General features: G+C 35.6%; 1 protein-coding gene across 1 annotated transcript; it reads left to right on the plus strand.

Moving 5' to 3' along the window:
- The first annotated feature begins 253 nt into the window (after nt 1-253).
- Nucleotides 254-21244, plus strand: LOC101889663 (alpha-tocopherol transfer protein). Its single transcript, XM_059118619.1, has 6 exons — nt 254-552; nt 614-773; nt 833-914; nt 9034-9339; nt 12304-12440; nt 21111-21244. The coding sequence occupies exons 1-6, from the start codon at nt 462-464 to the stop codon at nt 21160-21162; spliced, it is 828 nt and encodes a 275-aa protein (XP_058974602.1). The 5' UTR covers nt 254-461; the 3' UTR covers nt 21163-21244.
- Nucleotides 21245-21296: the final 52 nt, after the last annotated feature.

Raw genomic sequence — 21296 nt, forward strand, 5'->3', positions numbered from 1 at the left:
CCAAGATATTGAATTGTTAGAACGGGTTTAATTAATACTATAATTAAAATATGTTTTATTTTGAATCCCAAAAAACAAATGTGAGAACAGTATTATGCCGTTTCTCATTTAAAGAAAGTACTGAGTAATCACCAATTAATTCAACTACAAAGTTCTCGATCGATTGTGTATTTTAGAACTGGTTTTTTCTCTTTGACTCTTTCTTTCGGAGCTAACATTGCTTCAAAAAGAAATTACCCATATTGTAACAAATCTAAGCGATAAAAAATACAGATAATCAATTCTGACTCAAAACAAAGACCTTGCTATTGCATCGGAAAGAGTTGACTGCAAACAAGGTCCATAAACACGCAGCTAACTACGACCAGTTATTGCAATTATCACAATATCAACAGTATTTATAAAGCGTTCGACTAACAATCAATTGCGTTTAGCAAAAAAAAGCAAATAAACAAAAAATAATGGAAATATTTGCAAACCAAGAAATTGAAAGTGATTTGAATCTATTGCAACAATGGTTTGAGGATCATGAAAAATTACCCAAGAAAATAGGTAGGTCGTTGGAAAAAAAATACTATGTTCACAGGATTTTCGTAATGTTAAATGTTTGCAGATCGCATTTACTTGGCCAGATTCTATTATCGCTCCGACAAAGATGTTGAAGCGACAAAACAATTGTTGCTCGGTCATTATGATATTCGCAAGAAAAATTCAAAAATTTTCTTTAACCGTGATCCAGATAGTCAGAATGCTTTAAATACCGCTGAATTTGTGTGAGTACTGGAAATATTGTATTTACAATTTTGATTTCTAAATTTTGACTATTTTTCAGACATTTTGTTACACTGCCTGGCCTGACCCCGGATAAAAGTCAAGTAAAATTGATTAAATTAAAAAGTTCCGATACAAATGAGGTAATTAAAAAATCGACATGGAAATAAGTAGTTAACAATAAACAAACACTTCGACGGAACCCCGAAAAATACAAATGGGTTAAACAAACTGTAATTAAAAAAATTAAAATTTAAAAAAACAGTAAAGATAGTCTTAAAGTCGGGCGGGGGCGACATTATGATACCCTACACCCCTTTGCTGATTTAGTAGAGCTTTACATAACAATTAAAAGTTTTTATGGGAGAATTCAATCATACACGCCATGATTATAATTATAATTTAAAGACTAAATATACTGAAGCATTTGTATATTTTAAATTCGGACTTATATTGCCCATTATATATATATATAGGAGCTATATCCAAATCTGAACCGATTTTGATAAAATTTGGCAAAGATATTTCTGAGCTGTATTTAATATATTTCCCCAAATATCTTTGTTACGGAGTGCATATTACGGTTGTGGGTAACAAATATAACAAATCGGATAAACAGTATATATGGGAGCTATAGCTATATCTGAACCGATCTTCACCATATTTGACATACTACCTTCTAGACTCAATTCGGCCGTATGTGCCAAATTACATCCCATTTGGGCAAATATTAGATGATTGGTGTACAATAAAAGGTAAATCGGGCGAAGTTATATATGGGAGCTATATCCAAATCTGAACCGATCTCAATAAAATTTAGCAAAGTTATTTCTGAGCTGTATTTGATATATTTCCCCAAATATTGTTCAGCACAGAGAGCATATTACGGCTGCGGAGGACAAAAATAATAAATAATAAATCGTATGAACAATATAAATGGGAGCTATAGCTATATCTGAACCGATTTCGATCAAATTTGGCATTATTTTTTACAGGCCTAATTTGGTTGTATGTGCAAAATTCCATACTATTCGGACTGATATTACACGTTTGGTGACCAATAAAAATCAAATCGGACGAAGATATATATGGGAGCTATATCTAAATGTTGAACGATTATCTCCAATTTCAATAGGGTTCGTCCTTGAGCCAAACAAATGATTTTTGCAAAATTTCATCATTCGCAATAAATGCGAACGATAGTTTGTTTACAAAAATACATGGACAGACGAACATGCATAAATCGCCTCAGAATGTGATTCTATGCAGATCATCAACAGGAACTTTGTGTCTATCTCGTTTCCTTTTGCCTGTTACAAAGAAATGCACAAAGACATAATACCCTGACCACCTTGTGGTGTAGGGTATAAAAAGTACAAACGAATTTGGCAACCCTCAAAAACAATAAAATTCGTTAAAAATTCTATTAAAATCTTAACAAGTAAAAAAGCTGTAAGTTCGGCCGGGCCGAACTTTTAATACCATCCACCATTTGGTACAAATTTGGCAATTTCCAAAAAAAAACTAAAGTCCGTTAAAAATTCTGTTTAAATCTTAAAAATACCGAATGCCTATACAACGACGTGGACCTGCATAGGCAACTTTTGTCATAAGTTATTACAATATTTAAATGCGAAACTTAAAGAAAAATCTGTTTATAATGTAGCTAAAATCATCAAAATACCGAATATAGGGGGTACCGTTATATGGGGGCTATACGAAGACGTGGACCTGCACAGATAATTTTCTGGCATGGGATGAAGTATCCATTACGAACTTCACATGCGAAATTTGAAACAATTCCTGTAAATAATGTCGCTAAAATCATCAACATACCGAAAATCTGGGGGTACGGTATATGGGGGCTATACGAAGACGTGGACCTACATGACCCATTTTCTGTTTTATTCTGCAGTATCTATTACGAACAAATATCAAATTTGGAACGATTCCGGTGAATAATGTCGCTAATATCATCAAAATACCGAATATCGGGAGGTACCGTTATATGGGGGCTATATGATAACTTGGACCTACATGGCCCATTTACGAACTTAACCTGCCTACTGGCAAAATATACATGAGTGCAAAATTTTAGCCTTCTATCTCAATTTGTTCGAAAGATAGCGTGATTACAACAGACAGACGGACAGACAGACAGACAGACGGACGGACATCGCTAAATCGTCTTAGAATTTTACACTGATCAAGAATATATATACTTTGTTGGGTCTGACATGAGTATTTCGAGGAGTTACAAACGGAATCACAAAATTAATATACCCTCCATAGTACGGTGGAGGGTATAAAAATACCGAGTGTAGCTGTTATATTAGGGTCTACACGACGACATGGACCTGCATAGGTAACATTTGTCATAAACCATTACAATATTCAAAGCGAAACTTGATTACAAAAATTCGGTGAATAATGTAATTAAAATCAACAGAATTCCGAATATCGGGAGGTACCGTTATATGTCATAGGCTGTAGTATTCATTACGAACTTCAAATACCAAATTTGAAACAATTCCGGTGAATAATGTCGCTAAAGTCATCAAAATACCGAATGTCAGGGAGGTACCGTTATGTGAGGGCTATACCAAAAAGTGGACCTACATGGCCCATTTTCAATACCAAAAGTTCTTCAGACATAATATACATTTGAGTAAAATTTTATCAATCTACTTCATTTCGTTGGGAAGCTAGAGTGATTTCCACAAACGAACAGACGGATAGACAATAGACAGTTGGACATCGCTAAATCTACATAGAATTTTATGCTGATCAAGAATGTCAAGTGATCGATTGAAGTCTGTTGGTTTCCGTATACTCAAATGAAATACAACGACCGTTTTTATATTAAATTAAGAATTCACAAACGTTTATTAAAATCAATTATACGAGCTTAAACTAGTACGCCTTGTCAGGTTGGCTTCGTATCTTCAACTTCGTTACATTTTAAAAATTCAGGGTTGTATCCGGGTTGCATGTAATCGTATATTTTCACATGTATGCAACAAAAGGTATCTACTACTACTTTTAACTTGACAACTCGGCCTTTCCTGACCTGAAGTCGTCCTCGGCTTCATCTTCGCTTGAAACATCCAATTCGGGGGAACATTCACACCATTTCTTCAACTTGTCGGAACTGAATACGGAACAGAATTTCCTATTCGTGATGTTTATTCCAGGAATGTCCTCTATCAGGTACCTGTCGTTGCCCAATACTCGTGCTATTATGTATGGACCTTTGTATTTAGGTTCTAACTTCCGGGATTCACCTGTCGCTGGTGGTTCATTCTGTATAAGGATCAAGTCACCTTCCACATACAATTTCGGATTCGAATGCTTGCTGTCAAATCTTTTCTTCCATCGTTCTCGTTCGCTTTTGATGTTTTCTGCGGCCATGATACGTTTTTCGTTGATGGAAATTTCTTCGTTTTGTACATCATCTTGTACAGCTGCTAACAATCGGTTTTGTATTAAGTCGGTGGGCTTGTAATTGAAAATCAACTCATTCGGACTGTAACCTGTTGTCGAATTTTTGGTTGAATTGATTGACCATTGTAAAACGTGAAGTGCCGAGTCCCAATCCTTCGGTTCTTCAGTGGTAGTTCGTAAATAAGACAGGATAAGTTGATTGACCCTCTCAACTTGTCCATTGGCTCTTGGTGTACGAACGGCATTCTTAATGTGTTGAATATTGTTTCGATCGCAATATTCCTCAAACATTTTTGACGTAAAAGCTGTCCCACGGTCCGAAATTATTCTTCGAGGTAAACCAAAGTATCCACTAACCTCATTTAAAACGTTGATGACGGGCAATGTCTTCGTATTCCTTACAGCTTTAATAACCACAAATTTCGTAAAGGAATCGGCGATTGCCACTATATGTGTATGACCATGCTTGCTTCTTATAAACGGTCCCAAGTGATCAATATGTACTTGCCTAAATGGTAGCGGTTCGACATTACTAAAATGTAGAGCTCCTTCGTGTTTACCACCTTTTGCCTTGTTGTAGCAACACTCTACACACGCTGCAATGTACTCCTTCATATATTTCCTCATGCGGGGGAACCAAAACGTTTGTTCGACTCGTGAGAGGCTTTTCTCCAACCCGTAATGGCCAATATCATCATGACAGTATTTAGCTATGCGCCATCGTATAGCCTTCGGTATGACCAATCGTAGTCCATTTTTCGTTTTCCGGTATAGTCGATGTTTTTCCAATAAGTATTCAGATTTTATCTGTTTCTCTTGCTCAGATTTCAATTCATTTCGCAGTACTCTCATAATATTCTTTATGTGGTCGTCGTTTAGCTGCATCGTGAGAATCCAATCATCGCTATCAATATTCATTATGAACCCTGCTGGTTCAATCTCCGTCTGTGGCTGATCCGGTGAACGGCTGAGAGCATCAACGTGAGCCATACGTGACCCTTGTCGGTGTACATACTCACAATCAAATTCAAGTAATTTCATCAGCCATCGTGCTACTCGAGGTTGTAATTCCTTCGTTGTCTTCACATTAGTAATTGCGGCACAATCAGTGACGATTCGGAATGGCTTTCCAAGTAAATATATACGGAAACGCTGCACCGTTTCAACCACAGCTAAAACTTCCAGCTCGTAACTGTGATATTTCGATTCCGTTTCAGAACAGTGGCGGCTAAAATAAAACACTGGTTGCCAATTACCATTACCATCGGACTGTAATAACACTCCTGCTAATCCGAGACTGCTAGCGTCCGTGTGCACCTCGTGATCTGCTTTCATATCGTAGATTGCTAAAACTGGTTCACTACACAAAATTTGGATTAAACTTCTGAATGCGTTTTCATGGTGTACGTCCCAACGAAATTTATTCTCTTCGCTCTTTCGTGTCAACATCGCAAGAGGTTTCGTAATGGCTGCATAATCCTTTACAAATTTTCGGAAGAAGTTAGTTAGGCCAAGGAATCGTCGTACTTCTGTTACATTCGTTGGTACCTTAAAATTTCTAATCGCTTTTACTTTTTCTTCTCCAGGTAAAATTCCGTCACGTGTAACTATGTGTCCCAAATAAGAAATCTTTTCGGCTAGGAACGAACATTTCGCCAATCGTAACGTGAGACCACATTTCTTAAGGATATCCAAAAATCTTTTTATTCGGTCCAGACCTTCATCGACTGTTTTACTGGGAATTATGACGTCATCCAGATACGCTAAAACTTCTCCTGGTTTCATAAAGCTTATAACTCGGTTCATCGTTGCCTGAAAAACTGCAGGTGCGTTTACCAAACCAAATGGCATCCGGTTGAATTCATAATGACCATCTGAAGTCACGAAAGCTGTGAACTTTTTCGATTCTTCCTCTACTTCAATTTGGTGGTAACCCATACGTAAGTCGAGTGTGGTGAAATAACGATTTCCGGCGAGTTGTGCAATCTGTTCATCCAGTACAGGCATAGGATGCGCTATACGTACGGTTATTCGATTCAACTGTCTATAATCTATACATAAACGGTGTTCACCATTTCTCTTCTCGACCAAAACAATTCCCGATGCATACGGAGAATTCGATTTCCTTATGATTTCGTTATCCAGTAAGTCTTTCACAATATTTGCCACAATAGGACGTTTGGCAAATGCTAGTCGATATGGCTTGCATCGTATTGGTTCTGGAGTAGTAACTTCGATTTCCATCTTCACTAAGTTACACTTACCCAATTCGCTTGACTTTTCTGAAAAACATTGTCGGTTTTCTTGAATGTTCAACTGCAACTTCTTATGCTCTTCAGATGTTAAGCCTTCGTTGATACTAATCGCATTTACGTTTTGCATCCAACACTCATCTCCTTCAATAATGGTGCGTCGACCTTTTTGGCATAAAACATCTCGACCTAAAAGAACATCATTCGGGATCATAGAATTTTCCACAACATAAAGGTTCACGTCGTAACTCGTCTCATCAATGTCAATTGGCACTTTAACCACCTTTGTGCACTCGTATTTGCCACCAGCAAAGCCATTTAAAACCATACTGCAATTTTCCGTTTCGCCAATTATCATTGCAAAACTTCGTCTGATCAGACTCCGATCACTTCCCGAATCAATAAATGCCTCAAACTCCTTGTCCTTTACTTTGACACGTTTACATAGTATTTCGTTGGACTTTACGCTGTCCCTTATATTGTTGACATTTGTGTTCAGGGTTTTTGTTGGACATTCACTTGCACCGTGTGAAGTCCGTTTGCATATCGTACATCTATTCTTCTTCTGTGGATCTGGGCAGTCTACGGCTTTGTGACCAGTATTACCACAATTAAAACATTTGAATTTATTCACTCTTTCATCGCTTTTCCTTTCTGGGGCAGTTCTATTTTCATTGCTACGTTTCGTCTTATTCGATATCGGGTTCAGCACTCTTCTTACCTCGTTATAACTACAGTATGCGTTGATGTCACTCAAAAGTTGATTACAGGTAATATACTCGTTAGATATTTTCTGCTTCAATCCTTGATCATTAATTCCGTTGACTATATGCCGTGCTATGGATGATTCATTTATATTGCCCCGTTTTCCAATAGCATACATTCTGTAATAATATTCCTGCGGCGTTTCGTCGAACTGCCGTTTTGTCTGTGCCATTCTAATGTGTACATCGGCTGCATTTACATTTTGAGGGAAATCTAAAAGAAATTTGTTAACAAACTGAGGCCAAGACAGAAATACCTCTTGCAGTGAGTCAACCCAATACTTGGCTGGGCCAGCCATTTTCTGTTGCACTGCAAATATAACTGATGCGTCGTCCCAGTTATAAGCTGTCTTCAATAATTCCACACGTCGCACGAATTGTGAAGGATTAATCGATTCTTCAGATGACGGATTAAACTCTGGCAAAAGTTGAATTATTTCCTTAACGTTCCCAAAGGGGTTGTGCTGAACATAACGTTGTGAAGGTTGCATAACTATTTCTGACTGCGGCGGCGCTGAATAGACACTTGTTGCAAATATCGGCGGTTGTGGATATGCGTTGTAGGGCTGCGTTGATTGAACATATCCATTGTTCGGCTGCGTGAACACTCCTGTCGGTGTTGCTGTTGTAAAATTCGAATGTGTCGTTATATGTGTTGGTACGTTGTAGCATGACGTCGCTACATTTTGCGTTGTATTTCGTGGAAGTTGAGCATGTCCGTGCAATGAAGGTGTAAACGTTGGTAAACCAGCAGAAGCACACGTGTGGACCGTTGGAATTGTTGACGTAGTCTGAAATGCACCAAAAGAAGTATTCGTTTGAACATACGATGGAATCGAACGTGATTCCGGTAATATTGTCACAACGTTTGCCACGTTTGGCAAGCTAGGCCGTGTGCCTTGCAGGGACATATTACCATCCGGTGTCGAAAACGTGTTCAAAGGGGATGATGCGTTGTTCGGCTCAAATTCTGATTGTCCACGTTGCTCCATAGATGAACGCAATTCAGTTACCATATCTTCCAAATGCGAAATTCGCTCCTGCATATCATGAGGAGATGCGAATCCGTGCAGCTCGCTTTCGTTGTTGACTTCAAGTCGTTCGATCAATTGCTTTTTGTTACCACTTTGAGAAACACCAATTTCTCTGCATTTCGCTTGCAACTGCTTAACCGTGCATTTGTGCAAATTCTCCATATTTCTTGTTGGTAGACGCTTCTTCCAATAAGACTTGTCGTATCCCACTTCTGAGAAAAATGTCAAGTGATCGATTGAAGTCTGTTGGTTTCCGTATACTCAAATGAAATACAACGACCGTTTTTATATTAAATTAAGAATTCACAAACGTTTATTAAAATCAATTATACGAGCTTAAACTAGTACGCCTTGTCAGGTTGGCTTCGTATCTTCAACTTCGTTACATTTTAAAAATTCAGGGTTGTATCCGGGTTGCATGTAATCGTATATTTTCACATGTATGCAACAAAAGGTATCTACTACTACTTTTAACTTGACAAGAATATATATATACTTTGAGGGGTCTAAAGTGTATATTTCGAGGTGATACAAACGGAATGACAAACTTAATATACCCTCCATACTATGCTGCAGGGTATAAAAGAAAAACGTTGATTCTTCTTGTTGAGTCAAGGAATAATTTTGAACAAATGAAATACAGGATTACCTTCTTACCTCTGATTGTTCTCTACAGACATCATCATCCTTACTTGAAACATACTACTAGCTCCCACCTTATTTGCCTTACGTTTTATTGACACTTTCCTAGTTGTCCCTTTATTTTAGGTTCACTTTGCGGAGGACTTGGCAAACCTCATTATGGCTCATGATGGTGCTGCTTCAGATGCCGATTTGATGATCGATGATGTACCCTATTTCGCTGAGAGTTTAATACAAATTGTGGACTTGGATGGTGTTTCAATGAAACACATGACACATGTCTCGCTGTCACCATTACTTGCATTTTCGAAATTTATGCAAAAATATTGTCCGGTCAAGATTACAACAATCCACCTTATAAATTGTCCGGCCTATGTGAATAATATGTTTGCCGTGGTCAAACCAATGCTGCGTAAGGAAACTATTGATAAGGTAAGTTCTGAGTGACCTTTTAATTTTTACAAATATTTGTTGAAGAAAATTCGTTTCCTCGCAAATTAGTTGCAGCTATATCACATTCTCTGCAGATATATCACATTCTCTGATCCTGTTAGTGATTCTTTAAAGATTTGCGTATTTTTGATTAACCTAATTTATGAGGATTTACTTGAAGTATAGGTTAACCCGTTTATATGTACACGTACTCTAAATAAAAAAAAAACAAGTAAAAAAGCTGTAAGTTCGGTCGGACCGAAGTTAGAATACCCTCCGCCATTTGAAACAAATTTGGAAATTAAAAAAAAAAATTAAAATCCATTTAAAATTCTGTTAAAATCTTAAAAATACCAAATGTAGCCGTATATTAGAGTCTATACGACGACGTGGACCTGCATGCGCATCTTTTGTCATAAGCCTGCATAGACAATTTTCTGGTATAGGCTGTAGTATCCATTACGAACTTCAAATACAAAATTTGAATTATTCCGGTAAATAATGTTGCTAAAATCATCAAAATATCGAATATCAGGGGGTACCGATATATAGGGGCTATACGAAGACGTGGACCTGCACAGACAATTTTCTGTCATAGGCTGCAGTATCCATTATGAACTTCGAATACCAAATTTGAAACAATTGTGGTAAACAATGTCGCTAAAATCATCAAAATGCCGAATATCAGGAGATGCCGTTATATGATGGCTATACGAAGACGTGGACCTACCTGGCCCATTTTCAATACCAAAAGTCCTGCAGACATAATACACATAATACTTACTTCGTTTCGTTCGGAAGCTAAATCGACATAGACATAGGTTACATTCGGGATTTGAACAAAAAAAATTAAAATTGTAAAATTCGTTCCAAGTGGTGGAGGGTATTCAAAGTTCGGCCCGACCGAACTTAAAAATTTTTTACTTGTTTTAAATAATACATTTGACAACATCCTACTGACACAATGTATACTCGTGAATCCGTTGCCCATGCCCAAACCGGATATGGAAACCAGTTTTTATACCCTCCACCATGCACAGCATGGAGGGTATTTTAAGTTCGTCATTCCGTTTCTAACTCATCGATATAATTATTTTAGACTTAACATATTATAAATATTCTTGATCAGCGTACAATTCTTAAACGATTTAGCCATGTCCGCCCGTCCGTCTGTTGTAATCACGCTATAGTCAAAACGAATAAAGATAGAAAGCTAAAATTTTGCGCGGACCAGACTTTTCGAAGATGAGCTACATCGGTCCACGATATCGTGTAGCCCCCTTATAACGGTCTCCCCGGATATTCGGTATTTTGACAATTTTAGCCAGCTTTGCACATTCTGTTTGTCTGCGAATGGCCTATTAAAGAGTCTAAGCAGGCTACCCCTAAAAATTATTTATTAAACGATTTGGAAAGAGTTCAGGCATCGCATTCATATTTCGCGATTTTTAACCAATATTAAAAATATTAAATAAATGAGAAAAAATATTTAAAAAATGAGAACAACTTGTTGCATCTAATTTTGAATAAATGTGGCAGAAATTGATCATAGCCTCAGTGCTGTGTTTCAGTAGTTCTACGAGACTGTTCTACTTTCTTATTGCACCATTAGAGTAACCACTTACATATTGTGGCTTTGTTTACGAACCACCTCATTGAGAGTGATGATGATCTGCAAGTAAAAATACCGAATATATGGAGGTACCTACCTGGCCCATTTTCAATACCTAAAGTCCTGCAGACATAATACACATAATACTTACTTCGTTTCGTTCGGAAGCTAGAGCTAGAGATTTCTACAGACAGACAGACGGAAAGACATTGTTAAATCGGCATAGACATAGGTTACATTCGGGATTTGAAAAAAAAAATTGAAAATTGTAAAAATCGTTCCAAGTGGTGGAGGGTATTCAATGTTCAGCCTATACTATACAAAGACCTGGACCTGCATATACAATTTCCTGTCATAGACTGTAGTTTCATTACGAACTCTAAATACGAAAATTGAAACAACTCCGGTGAATAATATTTCTAAAATTGTCAAAATATGAAATATCAGATGGAAACGTGGTTTGTGGGCTACGAGATATCACAGACCTACTCGTTTACAGACATTTCTCCTTTTAGGGGGTAAAGTGCTTAGAAAGAACTTGTATGAATGGATTTTTACACAATTCGATTGAAAAATTTGGCTAAAATCATAAAAATTCCTAATATCGAAAATTGCTTTTATATGGGGGATATACGATATTGTGGACCCATACAGACAATTCTCTTTCAGGGGATAAAGTACTCACAAAGAACTCCTTGTGTAGATTTTCAGACAATTCCATTGGAAAATGCGGCTAAAATCTTCAAAGTACCGAATATCGGGAGGTACCGTTTTATTGGCTCTATACGATATCGTGGACCGATATAGCCTATCTTCGAACTTGCCCTGACTGCAGACTAAAGACAGATCTGTGCAAAATTTTAGCTTCCTATCTTAATTCGTTTTGACTGTAGCGTGATAACAACAGACGGACGTCTTAGAATTCAACGCTGATCAATAATATGTGTACTTTGTTGGGTCTAAAATTATTTCGATGAGTTACAAACAGAATTGCGATACTACGTACTGTGCAGGGTATAAAAAAGCTGGAGACACATCTTAACAAAATGAGAGAAATTTGCAGAGACAAATTTGGCAACACAACAGTGGCTCGGAGCTAAACATTATTAATACAAAATGAAATGAAAATGAAATGAAATATTCTAATTTTGCTCATAAGGATAATGTGACTATGTATAAATATTAATACCGACAAAAAATGAATGAAATGCGTCAAATTAATGACAAAACTAATAATTAAGGTGTCGGTATAAGGTAGTCTCAAAATTTGAAACTTCGGCAACCTTTGAACTCAGTTAAATCATTGCATCAATTGTCAATTTTTAACATATTTATTTTAATTGTTTTTACAGGTTCATTTTCACGTCCACACTGTAGAAAGTCTCTTTGAGTTTGTTCCCCAGGATATGATGCCTGCAGAGTATGGTGGTAAGGCAGGCTCGGTTGATGATTTATCCGAGGAAATGCAAAATTCCTTACGAAGCAAAAGGTAAAATATACTATTCTGGTTTCTTATTCTATGAAAATATAAAATTAAAAATAATTTCTTAATAAAAGTTTTCATTTCACTTGTTTCATAGAACTTTTGTTTTGAAAGTGATATATGCCAGGTTATTTTCACGAGTTTTTCAAGTTTTATATTTAGCATTTTAATTGCAAAACTTTAACTTGTTATTGTAATCTGAATAACAAGTAAAAAGCTGTAAGTACGGCTGGGCCGAACTTTGAATACCCTCCACCATTTGGTACAAATTTGGCAATTTTCAAAACAAAAAAAAATCCGTTAAAAATTCTGTTAAAATCTTAAAAATACCGAATGTAGCCGTATATTAGGATATATACAACGATCTGCATAGGCAGCTTTTGTCATAAACTTTGCATTACTCAAATGCGAAATTTGAAAAATATCTGTTTATAATGTAGCTAAAATCGTCAGAATACCGAATATAGGGAGGTACCATGGTGGTTATAAAACGTGGACCTGCACAGACAATTTTCTGTCATATGCTGTAGTATCGATTATGAAATTCAAGTACCAAATTTGAAATAGTTCCGGTAAATAATGTCGCTAAAATCATCAATATATCGAATATCGGTGGGTACCGTTATATGGGGGCTATACGAAGACGAGTACCTACATGATCCATTTTCTGTCTTATGCTGTAGTATCCACTACGAACTTCAAATACCAGTTTTGAAACAATTCCGGTAAATAATGTCGCTTAAATCACCAAAATACCGCATATCGGTAGATACCGATCGGGAGATAGACGTGGACCTACATGGTCCATTTTCAATACCAAAAGTCCTACAGACATAATACACATTCGGGTAAATTTTTATCAACTTTCTTCATTTGGTTCGGAAGCTAGAGTGATTTCCACAGACGGACGGACATTGCTAAATCGACATAGAATTTTATGCTGATCGAGAACATATATACTTTGTGGAGTCTAAAATGTATATTTCGAGCTGTTACAAATGGAATCACTAACTTAATATACCCTCCATACTATGGTGGAGGGTATAAAAATACCATATAATGGCCTTAAACTGTATGATTTTCGATATGAAAAGTCTACAACTTTTTCAGATCAAATTCGGAAGGTTTTATTTTATTTCAATTGAAATTCTACAAATTAAAATTGGAAATCTCGAGTAATAAATGAAGTACTACAAATTATATTAAAATATTTCGAGCTATATCTAGAAAAGGTGTAGAATCCTCCAAAAATTTGCTACAAAAATGTCAAAGATAAATGTGGATAAAGTTATTTTGCAAATGACTCCAGCATAATTTGTAATCTGACATTTAAACAATTTATAGATTCAAGTTAAAAAGTTTTGGGATTTGGGAGTTATAATATATTTTTATTATTCTTAGGGCTATTCATAACAAAAACCATTCAAAACTTTGCAATGAACACGCAAAACTACTACTGCGATTGAGCTGAAGGAATAGAAGAACATTCAAAAGAGGCCACTCGTATGCATCGAAAACCGAAATTAGCATTTATATAAAATACTAGCTGAACCCGGTGCGCTTCGCTACCCCTTTTGATTTTATATATGTTCAAATTTGATTTTATATATGTTCAAAATATGTTGGATAAAGAAAAACAAATTTAAAAATTAAAAAAAAATATTGCACTAATTTAATGCGTTAATAAACAAAATCATTACAAAGCCGTAACATGACATGCATACACGAAGGGTTTGTCCTTTGGATTTATTTATTTCATAGCAAATACCAAGCGTGCAGGAAACTGCAATTTTTTTAAGTAGAGTGGCATTTCTATTGCAATTAGTGAATTCGAGATAGCAACATACTTCGCCGTAATAAGCGTATTTCAAATAAATTGTTGTGTTGTTTTTTAGTGTTAGCCTAAGGCGTTGTGGGTCAATGGTTCTTATTAAAATCATATCCCAATCTGATCCGATTTAAATATAATTTTCAAAAAAATACTTTTACACCAAACTCCGCCACACCTTTCATATTTCATTGAAATTGGTGCGTCAAATATGTGAAATTGGCCGAGAATATATATATGGGAGCTATATCCAAATCTTCACTAATTTCCAATTAATTTATCACATTTATTATTATAACCAAATTCCGCCACACATTCTGAATTTCATTGGAATCGGTCATATATATCGTGTTTGGTGCATAATATGTATGAAATCGGCCTCAACTGATTTCAATATAATTTGGCAATTTTTCCTGGTGCCAGATTTTGTCTCTCTCGCTTTGGGTGCATCAAATATGTGAAATCGGCTGAGTATATATATGGGAGCTATAATCACATCTGAGCGTATTTGAATATAATTTGTCAAATTTATTTTTGTACCAAATTTAGCCACTCATGCCGAATTTCGTTGGAATCGGAAATACGTATCGTGTTTTGTGCATCAAATATGTGAAATCGGCGGAAAATATATATGGGAGCTATATCCAAATCTGAACCGATTTTAATATAATTTGACTAATTTATTTTCTAATCAAAATCCCGTTACATATTCCAAATTTCTTTGGAATCGAACATACATATCGTGTATGGTGCATAAAATACATGAAATCGGTCGAAAATATATATGAGAGCTATATCCAAATCTGAACCGATTTTAATATAATTTGACAAATGCATATTTGTTTTAATTTCCGCTACACATTCCAAATTTCATTGAAATTAGAGATACATAGCGTGTTTGGAGCATCAAATACATGAAATCGGTCGAAAATATATATGGGAGCTATATCCAAATCTGAACCGATTTCAATTTAATTTGGAAAATCAATTTTTTAGATAAAATCTATCACACGTTTCAAATTTCTTTGAAATTGGGGATACATAGCGTGTTTGGTGCATCAAATGCTTGAAATCGGCCGAGAATATATATATGGGAGCTATATCCAAATCTGAACCGATTTCAATATAATTTGACAAATTTATTTTCGGATTAAATCCCGTCACACATTCCAAATTTCATTGGAATAGAACATTCATATTGTGTTTGAGGCATCAAATGAACGAAATCGGTCAAAAATATATATGGGAGCTATATCTAAATCTGAACCGATTACAATATAATTTTGCAAACTTATTTTTGTTCCAAATTCCGTTACGTATTCCAAATTTGGAGACTGTATCTTCAACCAATCAATAGATATGTGCATATAAAATCTAAATTTTTGGGAGGTACCTCCGATTCTGATGCTATATCTCCAGTTCCAATTGGAAATTCAAAAATGTATATAGCCTATGTAACTTTCAGGCGATGTTGCAGTATATATGGAAATTTTCAGTAAAATCTATTCAGCGGTTTTCGAGTCCATAAATTACAAACAAACAAACAAACATACATACAACATTTTCCTCTTTTATAAATATAGATATATACAGAAGATCCAAGCAAAACTCGCACAGCTAAAGAAAAATTTTTATTTTTATACCCTCAGCCATATGGCTACAGAGGGTATATATCATTTGATACGGCCAAAACGTGCCTAGTCGAAATAACGGTTTTAGACCCTAGGTCTCTTTGGACCAAATCCGTATCAGAACATTTGGAGTCGATCTGGCGATGTCCGTCCGTCCGTCCGTCTGTCTGTCTGGCTGGCTGGTGCGCACGATAACTCTCGAAGGGAGTATCCGATTTGGTCCAAATTGGCTACATCGTAATATTTTTGTCAAACTTAGGTCGAGTTCGGAGATGGGCAATATCGGTCCACTCCTTCTGGTACCTCCCCCACAAAAGGTCGAAATTTTCAAAAAATATATTTTTTTGCACAGGAAGAGAAAGGATAATCCGAATTTGCTCCAACTTTGCAAATCCTAATATTTGCGTCAGTGCTAGGTCAGGTGTGAAAATGGGCAATATCTTTCCACTCCATCAAGTACCTCCCCCACAAATGGTCAAAATTTTGAATAATTAAAACTCTTATAATATGTTATGTAAGAGTCCGATTGTCTTCAAATTTCACACATCCCAATATTTATACTAACCCAAGGTCTGGTGGTAAGATGAACAATATCGGCCCACTCCTTCTGGTACCTCCCCACACAAAAAGTCGAAATTTTCAAAAAAAAAAAACATATTTTTTGCACAGAAAGAGAAATGCTAATCCGAATTTGCTCCGACTTTGCGAATCCTAATATTTGCGTCAGTGCTAGGACAGGTGTGAAAATGGACAATATCGGTCCACTCCATCAAGTACCTCCCCCACAAATGGTTAAAATATTGAATAATTATAATCTCATTAAATATGATGTAAAAGTCCGATTGTCTTCAAATTTCGCACATCCTAATATTTGTATTAGCCCATGGTCTGGTGTGAAGGGGGAATACAACGGCCAACTCCTTCTGGTACCTCCCCCACAAAATATTGAAATTTGAGTACCCATGAAGCTCATAAATCGCCAAATTAACATCCGATTCCATTTAGACTTGACACATCTGTCGAAATATTTATATCATATTTTGGGTCCGATAGGAAATGGGCAATATTGGCCCATTCCTCCGGGATCTGCTCCATAGAGGGTCAAACGTTTGAATAAACTTAACACTAGTCAAAATATATTTAGATAATCGAACATATGCTGAGGGTATATCTCTGGCGGCAATAACGACTGATACTTTTTAACTTGTTCTTATAACTTCCAAAAATCAAAATTTACAAAAAAAAGTTTTTTTTTTCCATTTTATTAGTACACTATGTAAGTAGTTTAAAAAGCAAAACAAAACATAACATTTCAATTCATTTAAAGTAAAAAAAAAAATAAATATTAAAAGATATCATATTTCAATGTCAAAGCCAAACTCGTACATTTCGTATAATTTAAAGTATTTCTAGACATTAATATTTTGTATGCATTCCTTTAATTTTTCACCATGTGTAGCCTATTTGGCATACTTTTAACAGGTTTTTCGCAAAAGCTATGTACGATTTTTTGCCATTTTTCCAGCCCTTGTTTCTTGAAATCTTCTTTGCAAGATATGGTATTTAGGATTTTTTTTTCATCGAGATAGCCCCATAAATTCTCTATGGGGTTTATGTCTGGACTCTGGGCTGGTGTATCCATGTCGTGGGGACAATTATATAGCAAAATGGTTGAATTTGCTCTCGTCCGTGAACAGCTCATTATTCCCAAATGAAAAATCTTTTGATATGAGCTCCTTAGCAAATCGCAATTTTACTTCTTGATTTCGCTTGCTGATTAGAAGTTCTAGTTCTAGTTCTTCTTCCATTGTAATTCGACTTTTGCAGTATATTTCCTATTGTTTGAGGGCAACCGTTTGAACGTTTCTGACTTATTTTCTACACATCCATCTGTTTTGAAGCGTTTTATGATGTACTGAACTGTCAACAATCTCAGATATATCACTCAGCGATTTATGGTTTTTGTAATGTTTAATTATTAATTTTCTCACCTCAACAGTGGTTTGTAAATAAAAACAATAAACTTTTGTTCTACGGTTAGTTTTAGTACCCTATGCAATAATAAACAAGTAAAAAAAAAACCTTAAGTTCGGCCGGGCCAAACTTTTAATACCCTCCACTTTAAGGTAAAGAAAACATTAGAAGAAATGTGGCAAAAACCATCAAAATACCGAATGTCGGGAGGTACCGTTATATGGGGGCTATATCACATCATGGACCTATACATACAATGTTTCGCCAACGGAGCTAGAACCCATTATGGCTATAAATACCAATTTTCAGACAAATCCGTGAAAAATCCGAGGAACTGTTATATGGGGGCTATACTAAAACGTGGACCTATAAATACAATGACTCGCCACACGAACTGGGACCCATTATGATCTGCAACTACCAATTTTCAGAGTAATCCTTGAAAAAAATATGTAAAAAATCATCAAAATACCGAATATTGGGAGGTACCGTTATATGGGGACTATATCAAAATGGACCTATACATACAATGTTCCGCCACACGAACTAGAACCCATTATGATCCACAAATACCAATTTTTAGACAAATCGGTGAAAAAATGTGGCAAAAACCATCAAAATACCGAATATTAGGAGGTACCGTTATATGGGGGCTATACCAAATCATGGACCCATTCATGCAATGTTTCGCCACCGGAGCTGGAACCCATTATGACCAACAAATACCAATTTTTAGACAAATCCGTGAAAAAATGTGTCGAAAAAATTAAAATACCGAATATCGGGAGGTACCTTTATATGGGGGCTATACCACAACCTGGACCCATACATGCAATGTTTTGCCACACGCACAGGGACCCATTATGACCTACAAGTACCAATTTTCAGACAAATCCGTGAAAAAATGTGGCATAAATAATCAAAATACCGAATATCGGAAGGTACCGTTATATGGGTACTATACCAGAACGTGGACTGATATATCTCATTTTCAATACCAACCATCCTAGACACAATACAAATAGCTCTGCTAAATTTTGGCGCTCTACGTCAAATAATGTGGGCTGTATCGTGATTTCAACAGACAGGCGGACATCGTTAAATCGACTTAGAATTTTATGCTGATTTTGAATATATATACTTTATGGGGTCTACGACGAATATTTAAGGATGTTACAAACGGAATGACAAAGTTAATATACCCTCCTTTCCAAGGTGGAGGGTATAAAAATATAGGTTTCTTCTGGTAGTGAATTTGATAACAATCATATATTGCATGAAAGAAAATTGTTTCCTGAGTGTACGAGTTTCGCTTGGAGCTACTGTTAACAGAAACGCGGTCTTCCTATATATCACAGTCGTTGTTGACATTCAAATGGATATTTAAAAAAAAAAAAAAAACTTTCTATAAAACCAGCCATTTTGACAAAGAAACTTTCAAAACAATTTTCGCAAAGATATTCAGTTGCTTATCGAAAAGTAAGAAAACAAAAAACTATTATGAGTTTTGCCTTGTTAAGGCGAAGATCATATGTTTTATGATTTATGTGTTTGTTTTCTCTTTCGAGACGAGCTTAATGATCTGAAATTTGCAGTGAAAAGGAAAGCCAGATAGACACTATCACACACTCACCACTATGCGACGCGTTTCGCCGTTGGTTAAGCGGCTCATCAGGCATATTTGGTGTGGATGATGGCTTACAAGGGCCGTTCTCTGGAAAGTAGTATATATTTCGAACTTATTGCAAATTAGCATATGCGAATTATACACTAGAAACTCTCCAGGTTCGACTCAAGTTCTATTGGCAGATCTTTTTCACAGCAAAGTTTTGTTTTTGTAGTGATAGATTTTTTGTCCACAACAACTACATTGCTTCCAATGCATACACTTGTTTTAGTGCTGCTTTAGGATTTAATATCAATAAATGACAAACCTCTGTTTTTAGAAACAGATTGGTATCAAAAGGCTACATCTTCTGAAAGAATTGTGAACAGAAATAGATAATAACAAGTGAAAAAGCAGTAAGTTCGGCCGGGCCGAACTATGTATACCCTCCACCATTTGGAATAAATTTGAAATTTTCAAAAAAATAAAATCCTTTAAAATTTCTATAAAAATCTTAAAAATACCGAATATAGTCGTTGGGATCTATACAAAGACGTGGGCCTGCACAGGCAATTTTTGTCATATGACATCACAATATTCAAATACGAAACTTTAAAAAAAATGATGTGAATAATGAAGCTAAAATCATAAAAATACCGAATATAGGGTGGTTCCGTTATATCAGGGCTATACGAAGACCTGAACCTGCATAGACCAGTTTCTATCACAGGCTGTAGTATCTTATAGAAACTTTAAATACGAAGTTTCAAACAATTTCTTTAAATATTGTACCTAAAATTATCAAAATACCGAATATTGGGAGGTACTGATATATGGGGCCTATAAGAAGACCTGGACCTGCATAAACAATTTTCTGGCAACTGACAAGACTGATCTGTTCAAAATTTCACTTTATTCGTTTTGACTCTATTGTGATTACAACATTCGGACGGACAGTGCTAAATCGTCTTAGGTTTTGCGCTGATCAAAATATATATATTTTGTCATGTCTAAAATTACTATGTACGGTGGAGGGTATAAAAAATGAGCAATATTTTATATGGCATTCGTCGTGGAGGAATAAAAAAAAGTTGCGAAAAGTTCTACATTAGAACAATCAAAAACAAATATAAACTACACTCAAGAGCCACTGTACCAACTCAACTCACAGTACGAGTTTGAGAGTGTAAGAGAATTTGAGAGTGAAACACTCCCCAGCAAACCGTACAAATTTTTCCTTATGTACTCAAATATTCCTAATGTGCCAACAACAAAACGCATGGACTTGAATAATGACTTCAACATCAGCGCTAGCTACAGAATATTGATATTCAAAGAGTACGCATAGATCGCAATATAAAACAAGACAACAGTGCAAAATTTACAACAGATGACGATGGTAGTGATGCTACTCTAGATTTTAAATACAAATTTTATTTTGCCGGATTTATTGCGATGTTTCGTATGTTTGTAGTCTTTAAATGTGTATTTAATGTAGCTTATTTATCCTGAAGTTTTAATTAAAGTTATTACGAAATAATGATATAAATAAAGATATTTATAACAATCTGAACTCAAGATCGAACTAAGTAATAGTGGAATTAAATAATAATTTAACACATTTTTATTTTTTTCAGGGATTATCTCATTGACCCAAATTACTGGACTATTACGAAAAAGTCTAAATAAATTTGAGACACATTGAAATCTCATTAGATAACTTCAAAAAAATTATGCAAAAAAATATTTTAAATAAAAAATCGGAAAAACTTTCCCAAAAGATGTATAATTAATAATTTATTTTCTATTCTTGTGTCCTCCAT

This window comes from Musca domestica, unplaced genomic scaffold, assembly GCF_030504385.1.
Source record: "Musca domestica strain aabys unplaced genomic scaffold, Musca_domestica.polishedcontigs.V.1.1 13, whole genome shotgun sequence".
Taxonomy (NCBI): Eukaryota; Metazoa; Arthropoda; class Insecta; order Diptera; family Muscidae; genus Musca; species Musca domestica.

Coding starts and splice junctions, on each gene's coding strand:
- LOC101889663 (XM_059118619.1), top strand. CDS start 462: ATGGAAATATTTGCAAACCAAGAAATTGAAAGTGATTTGAATCTATTG. Junction 9,340..12,303: donor GTAAGGAAACTATTGATAAG/GTAAGTTCTGAG, acceptor TTGTTTTTACAG/GTTCATTTTCACGTCCACAC. Junction 12,441..21,110: donor AATTCCTTACGAAGCAAAAG/GTAAAATATACT, acceptor TATTTTTTTCAG/GGATTATCTCATTGACCCAA.